The sequence below is a fragment of the Pezoporus flaviventris genome, unplaced genomic scaffold (assembly GCF_033815535.1).
Source record: "Pezoporus flaviventris isolate CSIRO_AGI_PZ_B2104156 unplaced genomic scaffold, CSIRO_AGI_Pfla_v1 ptg000677l, whole genome shotgun sequence".
In the NCBI taxonomy this organism is placed as follows: domain Eukaryota; kingdom Metazoa; phylum Chordata; class Aves; order Psittaciformes; family Psittacidae; genus Pezoporus; species Pezoporus flaviventris.
This window is the reverse complement of record NW_026893222.1, coordinates 15,648-42,491: the sequence shown is the minus strand read 5'-3', so window position 1 is coordinate 42,491 and position 26,844 is coordinate 15,648. Positions and strand designations below refer to the sequence as shown.

The 26,844-nt window shown below is 62.0% G+C and overlaps 1 protein-coding gene across 1 annotated transcript; it reads left to right on the top strand.

The window, feature by feature from the left end:
* On the top strand, positions 1–22,007 carry PPP1R13L (protein phosphatase 1 regulatory subunit 13 like). Its single transcript, XM_061444101.1, has 12 exons — positions 1–92; positions 184–305; positions 1,947–2,262; positions 4,494–4,592; positions 4,689–4,762; positions 6,184–6,514; positions 7,975–8,348; positions 11,090–11,233; positions 15,494–15,627; positions 18,651–18,817; positions 20,266–20,465; positions 21,939–22,007. The coding sequence occupies exons 1-12, from the start codon at positions 38–40 to the stop codon at positions 21,975–21,977; spliced, it is 2,055 nt and encodes a 684-aa protein (XP_061300085.1). The 5' UTR covers positions 1–37; the 3' UTR covers positions 21,978–22,007.
* The last annotated feature ends 4,837 nt before the right edge of the window (positions 22,008–26,844 follow it).

Below are 26,844 nucleotides of genomic sequence, written 5' to 3'. Positions count from 1 at the left end.
CCCCCCACTATCGCGACATCCCCCTGCAGGTATCGCGATGGCGAGCGAGCGGCTGCAGAGCGCTCAGGACCTGCTGGACCTCACCTTCCAGTGTAAGGGGGGGGCAGCCAAAGGGTGCTGTGGGGCACGCTATGGGGTGCAGGCTGACCCCCCCTCCCCTGCCCCACATGTTCCCCCCCCCAGCGCTGGCCATGCAGCACATGGACCTGAAGCAGGTGGAGCTGGACACGGCCGTGGCCAAGGTGGATGAGCTGTCCCGGCAGCTGGAATCCCTGTGGAGCGACGGGCCAGGGCCCCCCCCCAGGGTAGGAATGGGGCGGAATTGGGGGGGGGAGTTGGGGGGGGGGGGGAATTGGGGGTGGGAATTGTTGGGAATTGGGGGTGGGAATTGTTGGGAATTGGGGGTGGGAATTGTTGGGAATTGGGGGGGGGAGTTGTTGGGATGGGAATTGGGGGGTGGGAATTGGGGGGTGGGAATTGGGGGGGGGGAATTGGGGGGGGGGAATTGTTGGGAATTGGGGGTCAGAGCTGTTGGGATGGGAATTGGGAAGTGGGAATTGGGGGTCAGAGCTGTTGGGATGGGGATTGGGGGATGGGAATTGTTGGGATGGGAATTGGGAAGTGGGAATTGGGGGTCAGAGCTGTTGGGATGCGAATTGTTGGGATGGGAATTGGGGAGTGGGAATTGTTGGGAATTGGGGGTCAGAGCTGTTGGGATGGGAATTGTTGGGATGGGAATTGGGAAGTGGAAATTGGGGGTCAGAGCTGTTGGGATGGGAATTGTTGGGATGGGAATTAGGGGGTGGGAATTGGGGGTCAGAGCTGTTGGGATGGGAATTGGGGGATGGGAATTGTTGGGATGGGAATTGGGGGTGGGAATTGGGGGGTGGGAATTTGGGGTCAGAGCTGTTGGGATGGGAATTGGGGGATGGGAATTGTTGGGATGGGAATTGGGGGGTGGGAATTGGGGGTCAGAGCTGTTGGGATGGGAATTGTTGGGATGGGAATTGGGGGGTGGGAATTGGGGGTCAGAGCTGTTGGGATGGGAATTGGGGGATGGGAATTGTTGGGATGGGAATTGGGAAGTGGGAATTGGGGGTCAGAGCTGTTGGGATGCGAATTGTTGGGATGGGAATTGGGGAGTGGGAATTGTTGGGAATTGGGGGTCAGAGCTGTTGGGATGCGAATTGTTGGGATGGGAATTGGGGAGTGGGAATTGTTGGGAATTGGGGGTCAGAGCTGTTGGGATGGGAATTGTTGGGATGGGAATTGGGGGGTGGGAATTGAGGGGTGGGAATTGTTGGGAATTGGGGGTGGGAGTTGTTGGGATGGGAATTGGGGGGTGGGAATTGTTGGGAATTGTTGGGATGTGAATTGGGGGTGGGAGTTGTTGGGATGGGAATTGTTGGGATGGTGACTGGGAGGTGGGAATTAGGGGTGGAAATTAGTGGGAATTGGGTATTGGGAGTTGTTGGGGTGGGGATTGGGGTGGGAATTGTGGGGATGGGGATTGAGGGATGGGAATTGGGAGGTGGGAATCAGGGGATGGGAACTGGGGTGGGAATTGTTGGGGTGGGGATTCAGGGATGGGAATTGGGATGGGAATTGTCGGGGTGGGAATTGTCGTGGTGGGAATTGCGGGATGGGAATTGGTTTTGGAATTGTTGGGATGGGGATTGGGGAGGGGAATTGGGAGGTGGGAATTGGGCTGGGAATTGGGAGGTGGGAATTGGGATGGGGATTGGGGTGGGAATTGTTGGGATGGGAATTGAGGGATGGCAACTGGCAGGTGGGAATTGGGATGGGGATTGGGGTTGGAATTGTTGGGATGGGAATTGGGGTGGGAATTGGGTGGGAATTGCCGGGATGGGGATTGTGTGGCAGGGATTGCAGCAAGGGGGACCACCCCCCCCCGCTCTCCCGCTCTGTTCCCGTCCCCATTCCAGGACATTCCCGGCCGGAGCCGCTCCCCCCTGGCGCGCAGGAGCCTGGAGACCCCCGAGGGGGCGGGGGACGCTCTGGGCCCCCCCGGCTCCCCCCGGGCCCCCCATTTCCTGCAGGGCGAGGATCGGGCCCCTTCCCCCCGGCCCAAGCTGCTGGCGGTGCCCGGGGGGGGCCGAGCCCCGTCCCCGCGCCCCCCCCTCCGCCCCTATGAGCTGCTGGGAATGGGGGGGGGGCCCCGGCCCCTCGCGCCCCCCCCCTATGAGATGCACGGGCTCTACCCGTCCATCGGCGGGGGGGCCGCGGCCTTCCGGGCACAGGGTGAGGGGGGGGGGGGGGGGGGGGGCAAGGGGGGGTTTGGGGGGGTATAGACCTGGGTATGGGTGGGGGTGGGGGTGGTGATGATCCCATGGGGGGCTCCACGGCCGGGGTGTCCCCCGTCCATCCTAAGGCATCCCCAGTGCATCCATGGGTGTCCCCATGGGTGCCCCCATCCCAATCCATCCATGGGTGTCCCCATCCCCATGGGTGTCCCCATCCCAATCCATCCATGGGTGTCCCCATGGGTGTCCCCATCCCAATCCATCCATGGGTGTCCCCATGGGTGTCCCCATCCCAATCCATCCATGGGTGTCCCCATGGGTGTCCCCATCCCAATCCATCCATGGGTGTCCCCATGGGTGTCCCCATCCCAATCCATCCATGGGTGTCCCCATGGGTGTCCCCATCCCAATCTATCCATGGGTGTCCCCATGGGTGTCCCCATCCCAATCCATCCATGGGTGTCCTCATGGGTGTCCCCATCCCAATCCATCCATGGGTGTCCCCATCCCCATGGGTGTCCCCATCCCAATCCATCCATGGGTGTCCCCATCCCCATGGGTGTCCCCATCCAATTCCCATCCATGAGTGCCCCAATCCCATCCGTAGGTGTCCCTATCCCCATGGGTGTCCCCAGTCCACCCATGGGTGCCTCAATCCCATTTCTATCCATGGGTGTCCCCAGTCCATCCATAGGTTTCCCCATCCCCATGGGTGTCCCCATCCCATTCCCACCAATGGGTGCCCCAATCCATCCTTGGGTGTCCCCATCCCTATGGGTGTCCCTGTCCCATCCCCATAGGTGTCCCTATCCCCATGGGTGCCCCCATCCCATTCCCATCCATGGGTGTCCCCAGTGCATCCATAAGTTTCCCCATCCCCATGGGTGCCCCCATCCCATTCCCACCTATGGGTGCCCCAATCCATCCTTGGGTGTCCCCATCCCATTCCCGCCAATGGGTGCCCCAATCCATCCATGGGTGCCCAGTCCATCCATGGGTGCCCCCATCCCGTTCCCACCTATGGGTGCCCCAATCCATCCACGGGTGCTCCCATCCCATTCCCACCTATGGGTGCCCCAATCCATCCATGGGTGCCAAATCAATCCATGGGTGCCCAATCCATCCATGGGTGCCCCCATCCCATTCCCACCTATGGGTGCCCCAATCCATCCATGGGTGCCCAATCAATCCATGGGTGCCCAATCCATCCATGGATGCCCCCATCCCATTCCCACCTATGGGTGCCCCAATCTATCCATGGGTGCCCCCATCCCATTCCCACCTATGTGTGCCCCAATCCACCCACGGGTGCCCCCATCCCATTCCCACCCATGGGTGCCCCAATCCATCCATGGGTGCCCCCATCCCCATGGGTGCCCCCATCCCGTTCCCACCCATGGGTGCCCCAATCCATCCACGGGTGCCCCCATCCCATTCCCACCTATGGGTGCCCCAATCCATCCATGGGTGCCCCCATCCCCATGGGTGCCCCAATCCATCCATGGGTGCCCCCATCCCCATGGGTGTCCCCATCCCATTCCCACCCATGGGTGCCCCAATCCATCCACGGGTGCCCCCATCCCGTTCCCACCCATGGGTGCCCAATCCATCCATGGGTGCCCCCATCCCATTCCAAACTTTGGGCGCCCCAATCCATCCATGGGTGCTCCCATCCCATTCCAAACTTTGGGCGCCCCAATCCATCCACGGGTGCTCCCATCCCATTCCCACCTATGGGTGCCCCAATCCATCCACGGGTGCTCCCATCCCATTCCCACCTATGGGTGCCCCAATCCATCCATGGGTGCCCCCATCCCGTTCCCACCTATGGGTGCCCCAATCCACCCATGGGTGCCCCCATCCCGTTCCCACCCATGGGTGCCCCAATCCACCCATGGTTGCCCCCATCCCCATGGGTGCCCCCATCCCATTCCCACCCATGGGTGCCCCAATCCACCCACGGGTGCCCCCATCCCATTCCCACCCATGGGTGCCCCAATCCACCCATGGGTGCCCCCATCCCATTCCCACCCACGGGTGCCCCCATCCCATTCCCACCCATGGTTGCCCCCATCCCCATGGGTGCCCCCATCCCATTCCCACCCATGGGTGCCCCCATCCCCATGGGTGCCCCCATCCCATTCCCACCCATGGGTGCCCCATTCCCACCCATGGGTGCCCCCATCCCCATGGCCGTGGGGGGTCCCTCAGCTCCGTGTCCCCCCCCAGATGACTCCGTGCTCAAGCGGCGCCCCCAGAAGGGCTGGAACGAGTCCGACCTGGACCTGGTCTATGAGAAGAAGCCCCCCAGCGGGGGGGGGTTCGACCGTGAGCAATGGGGGGGGGTCCAGAGCTGTTTTGGGGTGCCCTGGGGGGGGGTTGGGGTGCTCCTGACCCCTTTGTGTTGTCCTCCCCCCCCTTTAGGTCCCTCTCCATCCCTGGGGCTGATGCTGTCACCATGGAGGGAGTCGAGCCTGGATGGGGCCGGAGGGGGCAAGGTGAGAGCTGGGGAGGGGGGGGGCCTGCAGGCCTGATGCCGGGTGATGGGCACAGGGGCCGGTTATGGGGGTCCTGCAGGCCTGATGCCGGGTGATGGGCGCAGGGGCCGGTTATGGGGGTCCCGCAGGCCTGATGCCGGGTGATGGGCGCAGGGGCTGGTTATGGGGGTCCCGCAGGCCTGATGCCGGGTGATGGGCGCAGGGGCTGGTTATGGGGGTCCTGCAGGCCTGATGCAGGGTGATGGGCACAGGGGCTGGTTATAGGGGTCCTGCAGGCCTGATGCCGGGTGATGGGCACAGGGGCCGGTTATGGGGGTCCTGCAGGCCTGATGCGGGGTGATGGGCGCAGGGGCCGGTTATGGGGGTCCTGCAGGCCCGATGCCGGGTGATGGGCGCAGGGGCCGGTTATGGGGGTCCTGCAGGCCCGATGCCGGGTGATGGGCGCAGGGGCCGGTTATGGGGGTCCTGCAGGCCCGATGCCGGGTGATGGGCGCAGGGGCTGGTTATGAGTCCTGCAGGCCTGATGCCGGGTGATGGGCACAGGGGCCGGTTATGGGGGTCCTGCAGGCCTGATGCCGGGTGATGGGCACAGGGGCCGGTTATGGGGGTCCTGCAGGCCTGATGCCGGGTGATGGGCGCAGGGGCCGGTTATGGGGGTCCCGCAGGCCTGATGCCGATGATGGGCACAGGGGCCGGTTATGGGGGTCCCGCAGCCCCGCTGCCGGGTGATGGGTGCAGGGGCTGGTCCTGGGGTCCCGCAGCCCCGATGCCGGGTGATGGGCGCAGGGACTGATTATGGGGTCCCACAGCCCCAATGCCCGGTGATGGGCGCAGGGGCTGGTTATGGGGTCCTGCAGGCCTGATGCCGGGTGATGGGCGCAGGGGCCGGTTATGGGGGTCCTGCAGGCCTGATGCCGGGTGATGGGCGCAGGGGCGGGTTATGGGGGTCCTGCAGGCCTGATGCCGGGTGATGGGCGCAGGGGCCGGTTATGGGGGTCCTGCAGGCCTGATGCCGGGTGATGGGCGCAGGGGCCGGTTATGGGGGTCCTGCAGGCCTGATGCCGGGTGATGGGCACAGGGGCCGGTTGTAGGGGTCCTGCAGGCCTGATGCCGGGTGATGGGCGCAGGGGCCGGTTATGGGTCCTGCAGGCCTGATGCCGGGTGATGGGCGCAGGGGCCGGTTATGGGGGTCCCGCAGGCCTGATGCCGGGTGATGGGCACAGGGGCCGGTTATGGGGGTCCCGCAGGCCTGATGCCGGGTGATGGGCACAGGTGCTGGTTATGGGGGTCCCGCAGGCCTGATGCTGGGTGATGGGCGCAGGGGCCAGTTATGGGTCCTGCAGGCCTGATGCCGGGTGATGGGCGCAGGGGCCGGTTACGGGGGGGGTTCCGTCCTCCCCGCTCACACCGATGCCCCGCAGGACGCCGCCTACGGCGGGCACAGCTCCACCCTGCCCCGCAACTTCAAGCTGCCCCCGGGGGAGCGGCGGGGCCCGGAGGGGCCGTTCCGGCGCGGGGGGGCCGGGTCCCTGCCGCGGGCCTGGCCCGTGTCCCGCATCCCGGTGCCCCCCCCCGCCGCTCCGCGCCCCCCCCGCCAGAAGCCGCTGCCGCTCTCGGTGATCTTCAAGCTCCAAAACGCGTTCTGGGAGCAAGGGGGGGGCGCGCCCCGGGCGCTGCCCCTCGGACCCCCCCCCTCCGCGGCGAGGGCACCGCAGAAGCAGCCCCAGGGACCTGCGCTGCCCCCCGGGGAAGGTGAGGGATGGGGGGGGGGGGTTGGGGGCTGCAGCATTGGGGGTGCGAGGGGGGTTTGGGGCACAGGAGGGGTTTGGGGGGTACAGGGGGGTTTGGGGGGTACAGGGGGGTTGGGGGGGCACAGGAGGGGTTTGGGGGGCACAGGGGGGTTGGGGGGGCACAGGAGGGGTTGGGGGGGCACAGGAGGGGTTTGGGGGGCACAGGGGGTTTGGGGGCACAGGGGGGTTGGGGGCACAGGGGGGGTTGGGGGCACAGGGGGTTTGGGGGCTGCAGCGTTGGGGGCACAGGAGGGGCGTACAGGGGGATTTGGGGGGGCACAGGGGGTTTGGGGGGTACAGGGGGTTTGGGGGGGCACAGGGGTTTGGGGGGCACAGGGGGTCTGGGGGCACAGGGGATTTGGGGGCTGCAGCGTTGGGGGCACAGGAGGGGTTTGGGGGGCACAGGGGGGTTTGGGGGCTGCAGCGTTGGGGGCACAGGAGGGGTTTGGGGGGCACAGGAGGGGTTTGGGGGGCACAGGGGGGCTCCGGGGGGGTCTCAGGAGGGCTCTGGCGGTCACAGGAGGGCTCCGGGGGGGGGGGTGTCACAGAAGGGGCTCGGGGGGGTCACAGGGGGGCTCTGGGGGGGTCACAGGGGGGCTCTGGGGGGTTCTTAGAAGGGCTCCAGTGGGGTCACAGGAGGGGTCCGGGGGGGGTCCCAGGGTGGCTCCGAGGGGTCCCAGGGGGGCTCTGGGGGGGTCCCATGGGGGATCCGAGGGGGTCTCAGGAGGGGTCCGGGGGGTCCCATGAGGGCTCTGGGGGGGCCCATGAGGTCCTGGTGGGGTCCCATGGGTGATCCGGGAGGGTTCCATGAGGTCTCTGGGGGGCTCCCATGAAGTCTCTGGGGGGGATCCCATGATGTCTCTGGGGGGGTCCCATGGGGGATCCGGGAGGGTTCCATGAGGTCTCTGGGGGGCTCCCATGAAGTCTCTGGGGGGGGTCCCATGATGTCTCTGGGGGGTTCCCATGATGTCTCTTGGGGGGGGTCCCATGAAGTCTCTGGGGGGGTCCCATGATGTCTCTGAGGGGGGGGTCCCATGATGTCTCTGGAGGGGGTTCCCATGATGTCTCTGGGGGGGTCCCATGATGTCTCTGGGGGGGTCCCATGATGTCTCTGGGGGGGTCCCATGATGTCTCTGGGGGGGGGTCCCATGATGTCTCTGGGGGGGGTCCCATGATGTCTCTGGGGGGTTCCCATGATGTCTCTGGGGGGGTCCCATGATGTCCCTGGGGGGGTCCCATGATGTCTCTGGGGGGGGTCCCATGATGTCTCTGGGGGGGTCCCATGATGTCTCTGGGGGGGTCCCATGAAGTCTCCCTCGTGTCCCCACGGGTCTCCTCCTCCTCCTCCTCCTCCTCCTCCTCCTCCTCCTCCCTCCCCGTTTCCCCGCAGCCGCGGCCCCTTCCCGGCCGCTTCCTCCGGAGCCGTCGCTGCCGGAGGCGGACTCGGAGCTGGAGCCGGAGGTGTCGGAGACGGCGAGGCCGTGGCGCGGCCGCTGAGCCCGACCCGGCTGCAGCCGCTGTTGCCCGCCGAGGCGCAGCGGGACCCGGAGTTCCGCGCCGTTGCGCGCTCCCTCGCGGAGATGCCGCGGCCGCTCAAGCGCCGCGGGTCCATGGAGCAGAGCCCGGGGCCGCCCCCCCGCGCCCGTCAGTACCAGGAGCTCATCACCAAGCTCCTGCACCGGGGACCCCCCCCCGCCGTCACCGGGGAACCCGAGACCGGAGCCGGAGCCGCGCACGGCGAAGGTCGCCAAAGTCCCCCCGCGGAACCGGAACCCGAAAGCCCCGCGCCAGCCCCGGTGAGAGCGAGAGGGACCCCGGGGTCCTTTGGGTGCTCCGGGGGGGGGGACCCCTGATGTCCTTTGGGTGCTCCTGGGGGGGACTTGGGGTCCTTTGGGTGCTCCTGGGGTCCTTTGGGTGCTTCTGAGGGGGGGGGACCCTGATGTCCTTTGGGTGCTCCTGGGGTCCTTTGGGTGCTTCTGAGGGGGGGGACCCTGATGTCCTTTGGGTGCTCCTGGGGTCCTTTGGGTGCTTCTGAGGGGGGGGACCCTGATGTCCTTTGGGTGCTCCTGGGGTCCTTTGGGTGCTTCTGAGGGGGGACCCTGATGTCCTTTGGGTGCTCCTGGGGTCCTTTGGGTGCTTCTGAGGGGGGGGACCCTGATGTCCTTTGGGTGCTCCTGGGGTCCTTTGGGTGCTTCTGAGGGGGGGGACCCTGATGTCCTTTGGGTGCTCCTGGGGTCCTTTGGGTGCTCCTGGGGTCCTTTGGGTGCTTCTGAGGGGGGGGGACCCTGATGTCCTTTGGGTGCTCCTGGGGTCCTTTGGGTGCTCCTGGGGGGGGGGAGGTTGGGGTCCTTTGGGTGCTCCTGGGGTCCTTTGGGTGCTCCTGGGGGGGGACTTGGGGTCCTTTGGGTGCTCCTGGGGTCCTTTGGGTGCTCCTTGGGGTACTTTGGGTGCTCCTGGGGTCCTTTGAGTGCTCCTGGGGGGGGAACTTGGGGGTCCTTTGGGTGCTTCTGGGGTCCTTTGGGTGCTTCTGAGGGGGGGGGACCCTGATGTCCTTTGGGTGCTCCTGGGGTCCTTTGGGTGCTTCTGAGGGGGGGGACCCTGATGTCCTTTGGGTGCTCCTGGGGTCCTTTGGGTGCTTCTGAGGGGGGGGGACCCTGATGTCCTTTGGGTGCTCCTGGGGTCCTTTGGGTGCTTCTGAGGGGGGGGGACCCTGATGTCCTTTGGGTGCTCCTGGGGTCCTTTGGGTGCTTCTGAGGGGGGGGACCCTGATGTCCTTTGGGTGCTCCTGGGGTCCTTTGGGTGCTTCTGAGGGGGGGGACCCTGATGTCCTTTGGGTGCTCCTGGGGTCCTTTGGGTGCTTCTGAGGGGGGGGGACCCTGATGTCCTTTGGGTGCTCCTGGGGTCCTTTGGGTGCTTCTGAGGGGGGGGACCCTGATGTCCTTTGGGTGCTTCTGAGGGGGGGACTTGGCGTCCTTTGGGTGCTCCTTGGGGGGAACTTGGGGTCCTTTGGGTGCTCCTGGGGTCCTTCGCGGTTTCTGAGGGGGAACTTGGAGTCCTTTGGGTGCCCCGGAGAGGACCTTGGGGTCCTTTGGGTGCTCCTGGGGGGGGAACTTGGGGTCCTTTGGGTTTCTCCTGGGTCCTTTGGGTGCTCCTGAGGGGGGACTTGGGTCCTTTGGGTGCTTCTGAGGGGGGGGACTGGGGTCCTTTGGGTGCTCCTGGGGGGGGGGAGGTTGGGGTCCTTTGGGTGCTCCTTGGGTCCTTTGGGTGCTTCTGAGGGGGGGGACTTGGGGTCCTTTGGGTGCTCCTGGGGTCCTTTGGGTGCTTCTGGGGGGGACTTGGGGTCCTTTGGGTGCTCCTGGGGTCCTTTGGGTGCTCCTGGGGGGGGACTTGGGGTCCTTTGGGTGCTCCTGGGGTCCTTTGGGTGCTCCTTGGGGTACTTTGGGTGCTTCTGAGGGGGGGGACCCTGATGTCCTTTGGGTGCTCCTGGGGTCCTTTGGGTGCTTCTGAGGGGGGACCCTGATGTCCTTTGGGTGCTCCTGGGGTCCTTTGGGTGCTTCTGAGGGGGGGGACCCTGATGTCCTTTGGGGTGCTCCTGGGGTCCTTTGGGTGCTTCTGAGGGGGGGGACCCTGATGTCCTTTGGGTGCTCCTGGGGGGGACTTGGGGTCCTTTGGGTGCCCCGGAGAGGACCTTGGGGTCCTTTGTGTGCTCCTGGGGGGGAACTTGGGGTCCTTTGGGTGCTTCTGAAGGGGGGGGGACTGGGGGTCCTTTGGGTGTTCCTGGGGTCCTTTGGGTGCTCCTGGGGTCCTTTGGGTGCTTCTGAGAGGGGGGGGACTGGGGGTCCTTTGGGTGCTCTTGGGGGGGACTTGGGGTCCTTTGGGTGCTCCTGGGGAGGGGGGACTTGGCGTCCTTTGGGTGCTCCTTGGGGGGGAACTTGGGGTCCTTTGGGTGCTCCTGGGGTCCTTCGGGTGTTTCTGAGGGGGGGGGACTGGGGGTCCTTTGGGTGCTCCTGGGGTCCTTTGGGTGCTTCTGAGGGGGGGGACTGGGGGTCCTTTGGGTGCTTCTGAGGGGGGGGGACTGGGGGTCCTTTGGGTGCTTCTGAGGGGGGGGGACTGGGGGTCCTTTGGCTGCTCCTGGGGGGACCCTGATGTCCTTTGGGTGCTCCTGGGGTCCTTTGGGTGCTTCTGGGGGGGACTTGGGGTCCTTTGGGTGCTCCTGGGGTCCTTTGGGTGCTCCTGGGGGGGACTTGGGGTCCTTTGGGTGCTCCTGGGGTCCTTTGAGTGCTCCTGGGGGGGGAACTTGGGGTCCTTTGGGTGCTTCTGGGGTCCTTTGGGTGCTCCGGGGAGGGGGACCCTGATGTCCTTTGGGTGCTTCTGGGGTCCTTTGGGTGCTCCTGGGTCCTTTGGGTGCTCCTGGGGTCCTTTGGGTGCTTCTGGGGTCCTTTGGGTGCTCCTGGGGGTTCCCTGATGTCCTTTGGGTGCCCCGGTGTTCCCCCGGCGGCCGCTGACTCCGCTCCCGGTACCGGTGTTGGGGGGGGGGGTCCAGGAGCTGCGCTCGGCGCTGCGGGACCCGGCCTCCCCCCGCAAGCGTCCCGGGGCGCGGGTGCGGCTGAACCCGCTCGTGCTGCTGCTGGACGCGGCGCTCACCGGGGAGCTCGAGGTGGTGCAGCAGGCGGTGGCAGAGGTGCGGCAGCACCGGGACCGGGATGGCGGGGGCGAGGAGAGGGGGGTGCGGGGAGAGGGAGCGGGATGAGGGAGGCAGGGACCGGGGGGTGCGGGAACAGAGACCAGGGGATGCGGGGACAGGAACTGGGACCAGGGGGATGCAGAGACAGGGACCGGGATGCGGGAGACAGGGACTGGGGGGTGCGGGAACAGGGACCAGGGGGATGTGGGAACAGAGACCGGCACCAGGGCCCGGGGGATGCGGGGACAGGAACTGGGATACGGGAACAGGGACCGGGGGGATGCGGGACAGGGACCGGGATGTGGGAACAGGGACCAGGAGATGCGGGGACAGGAACCGGGATGTGGGGACAGGGACCGGGTGATGTGGGAACAGGGACCGGGACCAGGGGGATGCAGGAACAGGGACCGGGATGCGGGAGACAGGGACCGGGTGATGTGGGAACAGGGACCGGGATGCGGGAGACAGGGACCGGGGGGTGAGGGAGGCAGGGACCGGGGGGTGAGGGAGGCAGGGACCGGGGGGATGCAGGAACAGGAACCGGGATACGGGAGACCGGGACCAGGGGATGCGGGAACAGGGACCGGGGGATGCAGGAACAGGGACCGGGATGGCGGGGGCGAGGAGAGGGGGGTGCGGGGAGAGGGAGCGGGATGCGGGAGGCAGGGACCGGGGGGTGAGGGAACAGAGACCAGGAGCAGGGGGATGCAGAGACAGGGACCGGGATGCGGGAACAGGGACTGGGATGCGGGAACAGGGACCGGGATGTGGGGACCAGGACCAGGGGGATCGGGGACAGGGACCAGGATACGGGAGACAGGGACCGGGGGGTGCGGGATCGGGGACCGGGGGATGTGGGAACAGGGACCGGGGGGATGCAGAACAGGAACCGGGATACGGGAGACCGGGACCAGGGGATGCGGGAACAGGGACCGGGATGCGGGAGGCAGGGACCGGGATGTGGGGACCAGGACCAGGGGGATGCGGGGACAGGGACCAGGATACGGGAGCAGGGACCGGGGGGTGCGGGAACAGGGACCGGGATGTGGGGACCAGGACCAGGGGGATGCGGGATCAGGGACCAGGGGGATGAGGGGACAGGAACCGGGATGCGGGAACAGGGACCAGGACCAGGGGGATGCGGAGACAGGGACCGGGATGCGGGAACAGGGACCAGGACCAGGGGGATGCGGAGACAGGGACCGGGATGCGGGAGACAGGGACTGGGGGGTGCGGGAACAGGGACCGGGATACGGGAGACAGGGACCAGGGGGATGCGGGATCGGGGACAGGGACCGGGGGATGTGGGGACAGGGACTGGGGGGATGAGGGGACAGGAACCGGGATACGGGAGACAGGGACCGGGGGATGCGGGATCGGGGACCAGGACCAGGGGGATGCGGGATCGGGGACCAGGGGGATGAGGGGACAGGAACCGGGATGCGGGAACAGGGACCAGGACCAGGGGGATGCGGGATCGGGGACCGTGGGGATGCGGGGACAGGAACCGGGATGCGGGAACAGGGACCGGGGGGTGCGGGGACAAGAACCGGGATAGGGGAGACAGGGACCGGGACCAGGGGGATGCGGGGAGAGGGACCAGGGGGATGCAGGAACAGGGACCGGGGCATGTGGGGAGAGGGACCCGGGGATGCGGGGTCAGGGACAGGGTGGATGCGGGCTGGGGGTGATGAGGAGAGCACTTGTGGGGTGATGGAGGTGACAGAAGATGCTCTCGGGGTGGCACTGGGATACGGAGGGGACGGGGGTGGCAGTGGGGTGCTCTGGGGGGCACTGGGGCACAGGGTGCTCTGGGGGGTGGCACAGAGGCTCTGCGGCGGTGCCGTGGGGCACAGGGGGTGCCGTGCGGGTGGCCTGGGGCACAGGGGTGCTGTGTGGGTGCTGTGGGGCGCCAGGCGCTGTGCGGTGCTGTGGGTCACAGGGGTGCTGTGGGTCACAAGGGATGCTGTGGGGCACAGGAGGTGCTGTGGGTCACAGGGGATGCTGTGGGTCACAGGGGATGCTGTGGGGCACAGGAGGTGCTGTGGGTCACAAGGGATGCTGTGGGTCACAGGGGTGCTGTGGGTCACAAGGGATGCTGTGGGTCACAGGGGTGCTGTGGGTCACAGGGGATGCTGTGGGTCACAGGGGATGCTGTGGGGCACAGGAGGTGCTGTGGGTCACAGGGGATGCTGTGGGTCACAGGGGATGCTGTGGGTCACAGGGGATGCTGTGGGTCACAGGGGTGCTGTGGGTCACAGGGGATGCTGTGGGGCACAGGAGGTGCTGTGGGTCACAGGGGATGCTGTGGGTCACAGGGGATGCTGTGGGTCACAGGGGATGCTGTGGGGCACAGGAGGTGCTGTGGGTCACAGGGGATGCTGTGGGTCACAGGGGATGCTGTGGGTCACAGGGGATGCTGTGGGGCACAGGAGGTGCTGTGGGGCACAGGGGGTGGCACAGGGGGTCCCGTGCGGGTGCCGCGGGGCTCAGGGCACTGTGCGGGTGCTGTGGGGCTCAAGGGTGCTGTGGGGGTGCTGTGGGGCACAGGGGGTGGCACAGGGGGTGCTGTGGGGGTGCTGTGGGGCACAGGGCGATGCCATGGGGGTGCTGTGGGGCACAGGGGGTGCTGTGGGGGTGCTGTGGGGGTGCCGTGGGGCTGCAGTGGGGGTGCCGTGGGGCACAGGGGGTGCTGTGTGGGTGTGGTGGGAGTGCGGTGGGGGTGCGGTGGGGCTGCCGTGGGGCACAGGGGTTGCTGTGGGGGTGCGGTGGGGGTTCGGTGTGGGTGCGGTGTGGATGCTGTGGGGGTGCTGTGGGGCACAGGGGTGCTGTGGGGCACAGGGGTGCTGTGTGGGTGCTGTGGGGCTGCCGTGGGGCACAGGGGTTGCTGTGTGGGTGTGGTGTGGGTGCTGTGGGGGTGCTGTGGGGGTGCCGTGGGGCACAGGGTGCGGTGGGGCACAGGGGTTGCTGTGTGGGTGCCATGGGGGTGCCGTGGGGCACAGGGGTTGCTGTGGGGCACCGGGTGCGGTGGGGCACAGGGGTTGCTGTGTGGGTGTGGTGTGGGTGCTGTGGGGGTGCTGTGGGGGTGCCGTGGGGCACAGGGTGCGGTGGGGCACAGGGGTTGCTGTGTGGGTGCCATGGGGGTGCTGTGGGGCACAGGTGTTGCCGTGGGGCACCGGGTGCGGTGTGGGTGCTGTGGGGGTGCTATGGGGCACAGGGGTGCCGTGGGGCACAGGTGTTGCCGTGGGGCACCGGGTGCGGTGTGGATGCTGTGTGGGTGCTGTGGGGCACAGGGGTGCTGTGGGGTACAGGTGTTGCCGTGGGGCACAGGGGTTGCTGTGTGGGTGCTATGGGGCACAGGGGTGCTGTGGGGTACAGGTGTTGCCGTGGGGCACAGGGGTTGCTGTGTGGGTGCTGTGGGGCACAGGGGTGCTGTGGGGTACAGGTGTTGCCGTGGGGCACAGGGGTTGCTGTGTGGGTGCTATGGGGCACAGGGGTGCTGTGGGGTACAGGTGTTGCCGTGGGGCACAGGGGTTGCTGTGTGGGTGCTGTGGGGCACAGGGGTGCCGTGGGGCACAGGTGTTGCCGTGGGGCACCGGGTGCGGTGTGGATGCTGTGTGGGTGCTGTGGGGCACAGGTGTTGCCGTGGGGCACCGGGTGCGGTGTGGGTGCTGTGTGGGTGCTGTGTGGGTGCGGTGTGGGTGCGGTGTGGGTGCTGTGTGGGTGCTGTGTGGGTGCGGTGTGGGTGCTGTGTGGGTGCTGTGTGGGTGCTGTGTGGGTGCGGTGTGGGTGCTGTGTGGGTGCTGTGTGGGTGCGGTGTGGGTGCTGTGTGGGTGCGGTGTGGGTGCTGTGTGGGTGCGGTGTGGGTGCTGTGTGGGTGCTGTGTGGGTGCGGTGTGGGTGCTGTGTGGGTGCTGTGTGGGTGCGGTGTGGGTGCTGTGTGGGTGCTGTGTGGGTGCGGTGTGGGTGCTGTGTGGGTGCTGTGTGGGTGCGGTGTGGGTGCTGTGTGGGTGCTGTGTGGGTGCGGTGTGGGTGCTGTGTGGGTGCGGTGTGGGTGCTGTGTGGGTGCTGTGGGGTACAGGGGTGCCGTGGGGCACAGGTGTTGCCGTGGGGCACCGGGTGCGGTGTGGATGCTGTGGGGGTGCTGTGTGGGTGCTGTGTGGGTGCTGTGTGGGTGCGGTGTGGGTGCTGTGTGGGTGCTGTGTGGGTGCGGTGTGGGTGCGCGGGTGTGACGTGACGTCGCTGTCCGGCGCCGCAGCTGAACGACCCGAGCCAGCCCAACGACGAGGGCATCACGGCGCTGCACAACGCGATCTGCGGGGCGCACTACGGCATCGTGGAGTTCCTCATCGCCAGCGGAGCCAACGTCAACTCCCCCGACAGCCACGGATGGTGCGGGGGGACCGCGGGCTTGGGATGCGGGTGCGGGTGGGGTGGGGATGGATGGGGATGGGATGGGATGGGATGGGATGGGATGGATGTGTGTGATGGGATGGGATGGATGTCTATTATGGGATGGGATGGATGTGTGTTATGGGATGGGATGGATGTGTGTGATGGGATGGGATGGATGTGTGTGATGGGATGGGATGGATGTGTGTGATGGGATGGGATGGATGTGTGTGATGGGATGGGATGGGAATGGGATGGGATGGGATGGATGTGTGTTATGGGATGGGATGGATGTGTGTGATGGGATGGGATGGATGTGTGTTATGGGATGGGATGCGGATGGATGTGTGTTATGGGATGGGATGGGATGGATGTGTGTGATGGGATGGGATGGATGTGTGTGATGGGATGGGATGGATGTGTGTTATGGGATGGGATGCGGATGGATGTGTGTTATGGGATGGGATGGGATGGATGTGTGTGATGGGATGGGATGGATGTGTGTGATGGGATGGGATGGATGTGTGTGATGGGATGGGATGGATGTGTGTGATGGGATGGGATGGCTGGGGATGGGATGGGGATGGGATAGATGTGTGTGATGGGATGGGATGGGATGGATGTGTGTGATGGGATGGGATGCGGATGGATGTGTGTTATGGGATGGGATGGGATGGATGTGTGTGATGGGATGGGATGGATGTGTGTGATGGGATGGGATGGATGTGTGTTATGGGATGGGATGCGGATGGATGTGTGTTATGGGATGGGATGGGATGGATGTGTGTGATGGGATGGGATGGATGTGTGTGATGGGATGGGATGGCTGGGGATGGGATGGGGATGGGATAGATGTGTGTGATGGGATGGGATGGGATGGATGTGTGTGATGGGATGGGATGGGATGGGATGGGATGGATGTGTGTTATGGGATGGGATGCGGATGGATGTGTGTTATGGGATGGGATGGGATGGATGTGTGTGATGGGATGGGATGGATGTGTGTTATGGGATGGGATGGATGTGTGTTATGGGATGGGATGCGGATGGATGTGTGTTATGGGATGGGATGGGATGGATGTGTGTGATGGGATGGGATGGATGTGTGTTATGGGATGGGATGGGATGGATGTGTGTGATGGGATGGGATGGATGTGTGTGATGGGATGGGATGGATTTGTGTTATGGGATGGGATGGATGTCTATTATGGGATGGGATGGATGTGTGTTATGGGATGGGATGGATGTGTGTGATGGGATGGGATGGATGTGTGTGATGGGATGGGATGGATGTGTGGGATGGGATGGGATGGATGTCTGTTATGGGATGGGATGGATGTGTGTTATGGGATGGGATGGATGTGTGTGATGGGATGGGATGGATGTGTGTGATGGGATGGGATGGGGATGGATGTGTGTTATGGGATGGGATGGATGTGTGTTATGGGATGGGATGGATGTGTGTTATGGGATGGGATGGATGTGTGTGATGGGATGGGATGGATGTGTGTTATGGGATGGGATGCGGATGGATGTGTGTTATGGGATGGGATGGGATGGATGTGTGTGATGGGATGGGATGGATGTGTGTGATGGGATGGGATGGCTGGGGATGGGATGGGGATGGGATAGATGTGTGTGATGGGATGGGATGGGATGGATGTGTGTGATGGGATGGGATGGGATGGGATGGGATGGATGTGTGTTATGGGATGGGATGCGGATGGATGTGTGTTATGGGATGGGATGGGATGGATGTGTGTGATGGGATGGGATGGATGTGTGTGATGGGATGGGATGGATGTGTGTTATGGGATGGGATGCGGATGGATGTGTGTTATGGGATGGGATGGGATGGATGTGTGTGATGGGATGGGATGGATGTGTGTGATGGGATGGGATGGCTGGGGATGGGATGGGGATGGGATAGATGTGTGTGATGGGATGGGATGGGATGGATGTGTGTGATGGGATGGGATGGGATGGGATGGGATGGATGTGTGTTATGGGATGGGATGCGGATGGATGTGTGTTATGGGATGGGATGGGATGGATGTGTGTGATGGGATGGGATGGATGTGTGTTATGGGATGGGATGGATGTGTGTTATGGGATGGGATGCGGATGGATGTGTGTTATGGGATGGGATGGGATGGATGTGTGTGATGGGATGGGATGGATGTGTGTTATGGGATGGGATGGGATGGATGTGTGTGATGGGATGGGATGGATGTGTGTGATGGGATGGGATGGATTTGTGTTATGGGATGGGATGGATTTGTGTTATGGGATGGGATGGATGTCTATTATGGGATGGGATGGATGTGTGTTATGGGATGGGATGGATGTGTGTGATGGGATGGGATGGATGTGTGTGATGGGATGGGATGGATGTGTGGGATGGGATGGGATGGATGTGTGGGATGGGATGGATGTGTGTTATGGGATGGGATGGATGTGTGTGATGGGATGGGATGGATGTCTATTATGGGAAGGGATGCAGATGGATGTGTGTTATGGGATGGGATGCGGATGGATGTGTGTGATGGGATGGGATGGATGTGTGTGATGGGATGGGATGCGGATGGATGTGTGCTATGGGATGGGATGGATGTGTGTGATGGGATGGGATGGATGTGTGTGATGGGATGGGATGGATGTGTGTGATGGGATGGGATGGGGATGGATATGTGTTATGGGATGGGATGGATGTGTGTGATGGGATGGGATGGATGTGTGTTATGGGATGGGATGGATGTCTGTTATGGGATGGGATGGATGTGTGTTATGGGATGGGATGGATGTGTGTTATGGGATGGGATGTGGATGGATGTCTGTTATGGGATGGGATGGATGTGTGTTATGGGATGGGATGGATGTGTGTGATGGGATGGATGTCTGTTATGGGATGGGATGGATGTGTGTTATGGGATGGGATGGATGTCTATTATGGGATGGGAATGGGATGGATGTGTGTTATGGGATGGGGTCTCCCATGGCTCCACCCCTTTCCCCCACCCCAGGACCCCCCTGCACTGCGCGGCCTCGTGCAACGACACCAGTGTCTGCGTGGCCCTGGTGCGCCACGGCGCCGCCATCTTTGCCACCACCACCAGCGACGGCAGCCTGGCCGTGGAGAAGTGTGACCCCTACCGGGAGGGCTACAGCGACTGCTACAACTACCTCACCGGTAGCACCGGGCTGGGGGGGAATGGGGTAATGGGGGCAATGGGGTAATGGGGGGCAATGGGGGAATGGGATAATGGGGGCAATGGGGGTAATGGGGGCAATGGGGTAATGGGGGTAATGGGGTAATGGGGGCAATGGGGTAATGGGGGGCAATGGGATAATGGGGGTAATGGGGCAATGGCATAATGGGGGGCAATGGGAGTAATGGGGTAATAGGGGCAATGGGGTAATGCGGGCAATGGGGTAATGGGGGCAATGGGGGTAATGGGAGTAATGGGGTAATGGGGGCAATGGGGTAATGGGGGTACTAGGGGCAATGGGGGCAATGCGGGCAATGGGGTAATGGGGGTAATGGGGGCAATGGGGGTAATGGAAGTAATGGGGTAATGGGGGTAATGGGAGTAATGGGGTAATGGGGGCAATGGGGTAATGGGGGTAATGGGGTAATGGGAGTAATGGCGTAATGGGGGTAATGGGGTGCAATGGGGTAATGGGATAATGGTGGCAATGGGGGTAATGCAGGTGATGGGAGGCTATAATGGGAATGGGGGTAATGGGGCGTAATGGGGTAATGGGGGGCAATGAGATAATAGGGCAATGGTGGCAATGGGGGTAATGCGGGTGATGGGGGGCTATAAGGGGAATGGGCGTAATGGGGGCAATCAGAGCAATGGGGCAATGATGCTGATGCCCCGTCCCTGTGCCCCACAGAGGTGGAGCAGGGCAATGGGGCTGTGTTGGGGTACCAGGGCTGTGTTCATTGATGCTGATGCCCTGTCCCTGTGCCCCACAGAGGTGGAGAAGGGCAATGGGGCTGTGTTGGGATGCAGGGGCTGTGTTCATTGATGCTGATGCCCCGTCCCTGTGCCCCACAGAGGTGGAGCAGGGCAATGGGGCTGTGTTGGGATGCAGGGGCTGTGTTCATTGATGCTGATGCCCTGTCCCTGTGCCCCACAGAGGTGGAGAAGGGCAATGGGGCTGTGTTGGGATGCAGGGGCTGTGTTCATTGATGCTGATGCCCCGTCCCTGTGCCCCACAGAGGTGGAGCAGGGCAATGGGGCTGTGTTGGGATGCAGGGGCTGTGTTCATTGATGCTGATGCCCTGTCCCTGTGCCCCACAGAGGTGGAGCAGGGCAATGGGGCTGTGTTGGGATGCAGGGGCTGTGTTCATTGATGCTGATGCCCCGTCCCTGTGCCCCACAGAGGTGGAGCAGGGCAATGGGGCTGTGTTGGGGTACCAGGGCTGTGTTCATTGATGCTGATGCCCCGTCCCTGTGCCCCACAGAGGTGGAGCAGGGCAATGGGGCTGTGTTGGGGTACCAGGGCTGTGTTCATTGATGCTGATGCCCCGTCCCTGTGCCCCACAGAGGTGGAGCAGGGCAATGGGGCTGTGTTGGGATGCAGGGGCTGTGTTCATTGATGCTGATGCCCTGTCCCTGTGCCCCACAGAGGTGGAGCAGGGCATGGGGGTGCTCAACAGCGGCGTGGTTTACGCGCTCTGGGATTACAGCGCGGCGCTGGGGGACGAGCTCTCGTTCCGGGAGGGGGAGCCGGTGACGGTGCTGCGGCGGCAGCGCCCCGGGGACGTGGATTGGTGGTGGGGGTCCCTGTACGGGCACGAGGGCTTCGTGCCCCGCAACTACTTTGGGGTGAGTGCGGGGGGGGGGGGGGGGGGTGTCCCGCGTCCATATGGGTGCCCCCATCCCTATCCCCTATGGGTGCCCCCATCCCTATCCCCTATGGGTGCCCCCATCCCTATCCCCTATGGGTGCTCCCATCCCTATCCCCTATGGGTTCCCCCCATCCCTATCCCCTATGAGTGCCCCCATCCCTATCTCCCTATGGGTTCCCCCCATCCCTATCCCCTATGGGTTCCCCCCATCCCTATCTCCCTATGGGTGCCCCCATCCCTATCTCCCTATGGGTTCCCCCCATCCCTATCCCCTATGGGTGCCCCAATCCCTCTCCCCTATGGGTTCCCCCCATCCCTATCGCCTATGGGTGCCCCAATCGCTCTCCCCTATGGGTGTTCCCATCCCTATCCCCTGTGGGTGCCCCCATCCCTATCCCCTATGAGTGCCCCCATCCCTATCCCCTATGGGTTCCCCCCATCCCTATCTCCCTATGGGTGCCCCCATCCCTATCCCCTGTGGGTGCCCCCATCCCTATCCCCTATGGGTTCCCCCCATCCCTATCCCCTATGGGTTCTCCCCATCCCTATCCCCTATGGGTGCCCCCATCCCTATCCCCTATGGGTTCCCCCCATCCCTATCCCCTATGGGTTCCCCCCATCCCTATCCCCTATGGGTTCCCCCCATCCCTATCTCCCTATATGTGCCCCCATCCCTATCCCCTATGGGTTCCCCCCATCCCTATCTCCCTATGGGTGCTCCCATCCCTATCCCCTATGGGTGCCCCCATCCCTATCTCCCTATGGGTTCCCCCATCCCTATCCCCTATGGGTTCCCCCCATCCCTATCTCCCTATGGGTGCTCCCATCCCTATCCCCTATGGGTGCTCCCATCCCTATCCCCTATGGGTTCCCCCCATCCCTATCCCCTATGGGTTCCCCCATCCCTATCCCTATGGGTTCCCCCCATCCCTATCTCCCTATGGGTGCTCCCATCCCTATCCCCTATGGGTGCCCCCATCCCTATCTCCCTATGGGTTCCCCCATCCCTATCCCCTATGGTTTCCCCCCATCCCTATCCCCTATGGGTTCCCCCCATCCCTATCTCCCTATGGGTGCCCCCATCCCTATCCCCTATGGGTTCCCCCCATCCCTATCTCCCTATGGGTGCTCCCATCCCTATCTCCCTATGGGTTCCCCCCATCCCTATCTCCCTATGGGTGCCCCCATCCCTATCCCCTATGGGTTCCCCCCATCCCTATCTCCCTATGGGTGCCCCCATCCCTATCTCCCTATGGGTTCCCCCCATCCCTATCTCCCTATGGGTGTTCCCATCCCTATCCCCTATGGGTGCTCCCATCCCTCTCCCCTATGGGTTCCCCCCATCCCTATCTCCCTATGGGTTCCCCCCATCCCTATCTCCCTATGGGTGCCCCCATCCCTATCTCCCTATGGGTGCCCCCATCCCCATTTCCCCCTCTTCCCCCCCCAGCTCTTCCCCAGGCTCCGCCCCCAGCGCCGGAAGCTCTGAGGGCTCTGAAGAGGCTCCGCCCCCCCCGCGGTGACGTTTCCTCCCCTCCCCTCCCCCCCCGGGTGTTGGCAGCGGTGGCGCCCCCTGGTGGCGGCTCCTCGGGGAGTAAAAACCTTTGGCTGTGCCCGGTCTGCGCCTGCGCGGGGCGGAGGGGGGGGTGGGGTGGGGGCGGTCATTCCATGAGCCCATTTCATGATCCCCGCATCCCGTGATTGTGTGGTCACATGATCCCATCATCCCTGTGATCCCATCATTCCATGATCCTATCATTCCGTGTTCCCTGCACCCCATCATTCTATGGTCACATGATCCCATCATCCCATTGTTCCATGATCCCATCATTCCATGATCTATCATTACATGATCCCTGCGTCCCATCATCCCTGTGATCCCATCATTCCATGATCCCATCATTCCGTGTTCCCTGCACCCCATCATTCTATGGTCACATGATCCCATCATCCCATTGTTCCATGATCCCATCATTCCATGATCTATCGTTACATGATCCCTGCGTCCCATCATCCCTGTGATCCCATCATTCCATGATCCCATCATTCTGTGTTCCCTGCACCCCATCATTCTGTGGTCACATGATCCCATCATCCCATTGTTCCATGATCCCATCATTCCATGATCTATCATTACATGATCCCTGTGTCCCATCATCCCTGTGATCCCATCATTCCATGATCCCATCATTCCGTGTTCCCTGCACCCCATCATTCTGTGGTCACATGATCCCATCATCCCATAAACCTGTGACCCCATCATCCCATTGTTCCCTGATCCAGTTTTTCCATGATCTATCATTACATGATCCCTGCGTCCCATCATTCCATGAGCCTATCATCCCATGAGCCCATCATCCCTGTGAGCCCATCATTCCATGATCCCATCATTCCCTCATCCCTGTGATCCCATCATTCCCTGATCCCATCATTCCCTGATCCCATTGTTCCATCATCCCTGTGATCCCATCATTCCCTGATGCCATCATCCCTGTGAGCCCCGCACCCCATCATTCTGTGATCCCATGATCCTGCCATCCCATCATTCCATGATCACATCATCCCACAAGCCTGTGATCCCATGATCCCATCATTCCATGATTCCATCATTCCATTATCCATTCCATGACTCCATGATCCCATCATCCCATGATCCCATCATTTCATGATCCCATGAATCCATGCTCCCATCATTCCATCATCCCTGTGATCCCAGCATTCCATTATCCCATCATCTCATGAACCTGTGTTCCCATGATTCCATGATTCCATGATCCCATCATCCTATGATTCCATCATCCCATTATCCATTCCATGACTCCATGTTTCCATAATCCCATGATCCCATCATTTCATGATCCCATGAATCCATGCTCCCATCATTCCATCATCCCTGTGATCCCAGCATTCCATTATCCCATCATCTCACGAACCTGTGTTCCCATGATTCCATGATCCCATGATTCCATGATCCCATCATCCTATGATTCCATCATCCCATTATCTATTCCATGACTCCATGTTTCCATGATCCCATGATTTCATGATCCCATGAATCCATGCTCCCATCATTCCCTGATCCCATCATTCCATGATCTCATCATCTCATGACCCTGTGATCCCATGATTCCATGATACCATCATCTATGATCCCATCATCCCGTTATCCATTCCATGTTTCCATAATCCCATGATCCCATCATTCCATGATCCCATGATCCCATCATCTCATGAAGCTGTGATCCCATCATTCCATGATCCCATGATCTCATCATCCCATTATCCATTCCATGACTCCATGATCCCGTGATCCCACCATTTTATGATCCCATCATCCCATTATCCATTCCGTATTTCCATAATCCCGTGATCCCATCATTCCATGATCTCATCATCTCATGACCCTGTGATCCCATGATTCCATGATACCATCATCTATGATCCCATCATCCTATTATCCATTCCATGTTTCCATAATCCCATGATCCCATCATTCCATGATCTTGTGATCCCATCATTCCATGATCTCATCATCTCATGACCCTGTGATCCCATGATTCCATGATACCATCATCTATGATCCCATCATCCTATTATCCATTCCATGTTTCCATAATCCCATGATCCCATCATTCCATGATCTTGTGATCCCATCATTCCATGATCTCATCATCTCATGACCCTGTGATCCCATGATTCCATGATACCATCATCTATGATCCCATCATCCTATTATCCATTCCATGTTTCCATAATCCCATGATCCCATCATTCCATGATCCCATCATCGCATTATCCATGTCATGATCCCATCATCCCATGATCCCATTATTCATTCCATGATCCCATCATCCCGTGATCCCATCATTTTATGATCCCATCATCCCATTTTCCATTCCGTGTTTCCATAATCCCATGAACCCATCATTCCATAATCCCATCATCTCATGACCCTGTGATCCCATCATTCCATGATCCCATCATTCCATGGTCCCATCATCCCATGATCTCATCATCCCATTATCCATTCCATGATCCCTCCATCCCATTATCCATTCCATGATCCCATCATCCCGTGATCCCATCATCGTATGATCCCATCATCCCATTATCCATTCCATGTTTCCATAATCCCATCATTCCATGATCTTGTGATCCCATCATTCCATGATCCCATCATCTCATAACCCTGTGATCCCATCATTCCATGATCCCATCATCCTATTACCCATCCCATGATCCCATGATCCATCCCATGATCTCATTACCCATCCCATGATCTCATGATCCATCCCACGATCCCATTATCCATCCCATGATCCCATGATCCATCTCATGATCCCATCATCCCATGATCCCCTCATTTTATGATCCCATCATCCATCCCATGATCCCATCATCCCATGATCCCCTCATTTTATGATCCCATCATCCCATTATCCATCCCATGATCCCATCATCCCGTTATCCATTCCATGATCCCATGATCCCATCATTTTATGATCCCATGAATCCATGATCCCATCATCCCATGTTCTCATCATCCCATTATCCATTCCATGATCCCATCATTCCATGATCTCATCATCCCATTATCCATTCCATCATCCCATCATCCCATGATCCCATCATTTTATGATCCCATCATCCCATGATCCCATCATTCCATGATCCCATCATCCCATGATCCATTCCATGATCCTATGATCCATCCCATCATCCCATGATCCCATCATTCCATGATCCCATGATCCCATTATCTATCCCATGACCCCATCATCCCATGATCCATCACATGATCCCATTATCCATCTCATGATCCCATCATCCCATGATCCCCTCATTTTATGATCCCATCATCCCATTATCCATTCCATCATCTCATTATCTATCCCATGATCCCATCATCCCATGATCCATCCCATGATCCCATCATTTTATGATCCCATGATCCCATCATTCCATGATCCCATCATTCCATGATCCTATGATCCATCCCATGATCCCATGGTCCCATTATCTATCCCATGATCCCATCATCCCATGATCCATCCCATGATCCCATCATTTTATGATCCCATGATCCCATTATCCATCCCATCATCCCATCATCCCATTATCCATCCCATGATCCCATCATTTTATGACCCCCCGAATCCATGCTCCCATCATTCCATCATCCCATTTGGGATTTGGGGGGGGGGGGGGGGGGCACAGATGGGGCCACCCTGCATCAGACCGGGGGGGGGGGGGCACCAGGATGCATTGGGGTGCCCCCCCCCCATAATGGGGTATCCCAGTCCCGGGGGGGGGGTGGGGGTGGTGAGATTCCCCCCTCCCCCCCCCAGTCCTCTTCCATTGGATGAGTTTTAACCCAAAACGAGCGGATTTTGGGGTTTTCGCTCTAATTTATAAGCACGGATGCGCCCCCCCCCCCCCCCGTTTCTCGCCTTCCCTTGCACAAGGAGCGCCAGCACCGGCCGTTGCCGTGGCAACCGGCGGGAACCCGAAGCCTCTTAAAGGGGCCGCGGCCACCGGAGACACCCCCGGACCCCCCCCCCCCCCAACGCCTCAGTTTCCCCATAGGGAATGGGGGGAGCTATGAGATCCATAGGGCTCTATGGGGGGGGCTGCGAGGGTATGGGGGGGGCTGCAGTTGGTCTATATAGGGGTCTGGGGGGCTGGCTATGAGGTCTATAGGGGTCTGGGGGGGCTATGGGGGGGCTATGGGAGACTAGGGCAGTGTCTATGGGGGTCTACTTGGATCTATAGGGCTCTATGGGGCGGGCTATGAGGGTATAGGAGGGTTATGGGGCGGCTGGGGGGGCTATGAGGTCTATGGGGGGATGTATAGGGGGTTAATGGGGGTCGAGGGGGGGCTATGAGGGTCTGGGTGGGCTATGGGGGGCTATATGGACCTATATAGTGGGGGGGGGTCTATGAGGTCTGGGGGGGGATGTGGGGAGCCCGGGGGGGGTCCATTTCCCATTCTGAGCACCCCGGGGGGGGTCCGACCGCCCCCCCCCCCATGGTCCCCCCCCGTGTCCGGTGGGGCCGGATTTTGGGGGTCCCCGGTGCCGGTTCCTGGTTCCCCCCCCCCCCAAAGCGCCCTCCGAGGCCCCGCCCACCGCGGTGACTGACAGCCCCCCCGCCCAATGGGGGGGCACGCCGGGAGATGGAGTCCCTCCCGCTACCCCCCCCCCGCCCCCCCCCCCGCCCGCCCGGGACCGACGGGGACCTGGGGGGGGGGGGGGGGGGGGCGAGCACCGGGACCGGGAGGGGCGGGGAGGGGGGGGGGGGGCACCGGGGCTGGGACCGATCCCGGTCGGGGGGGGGGAACCGGGAACTATCGGGAT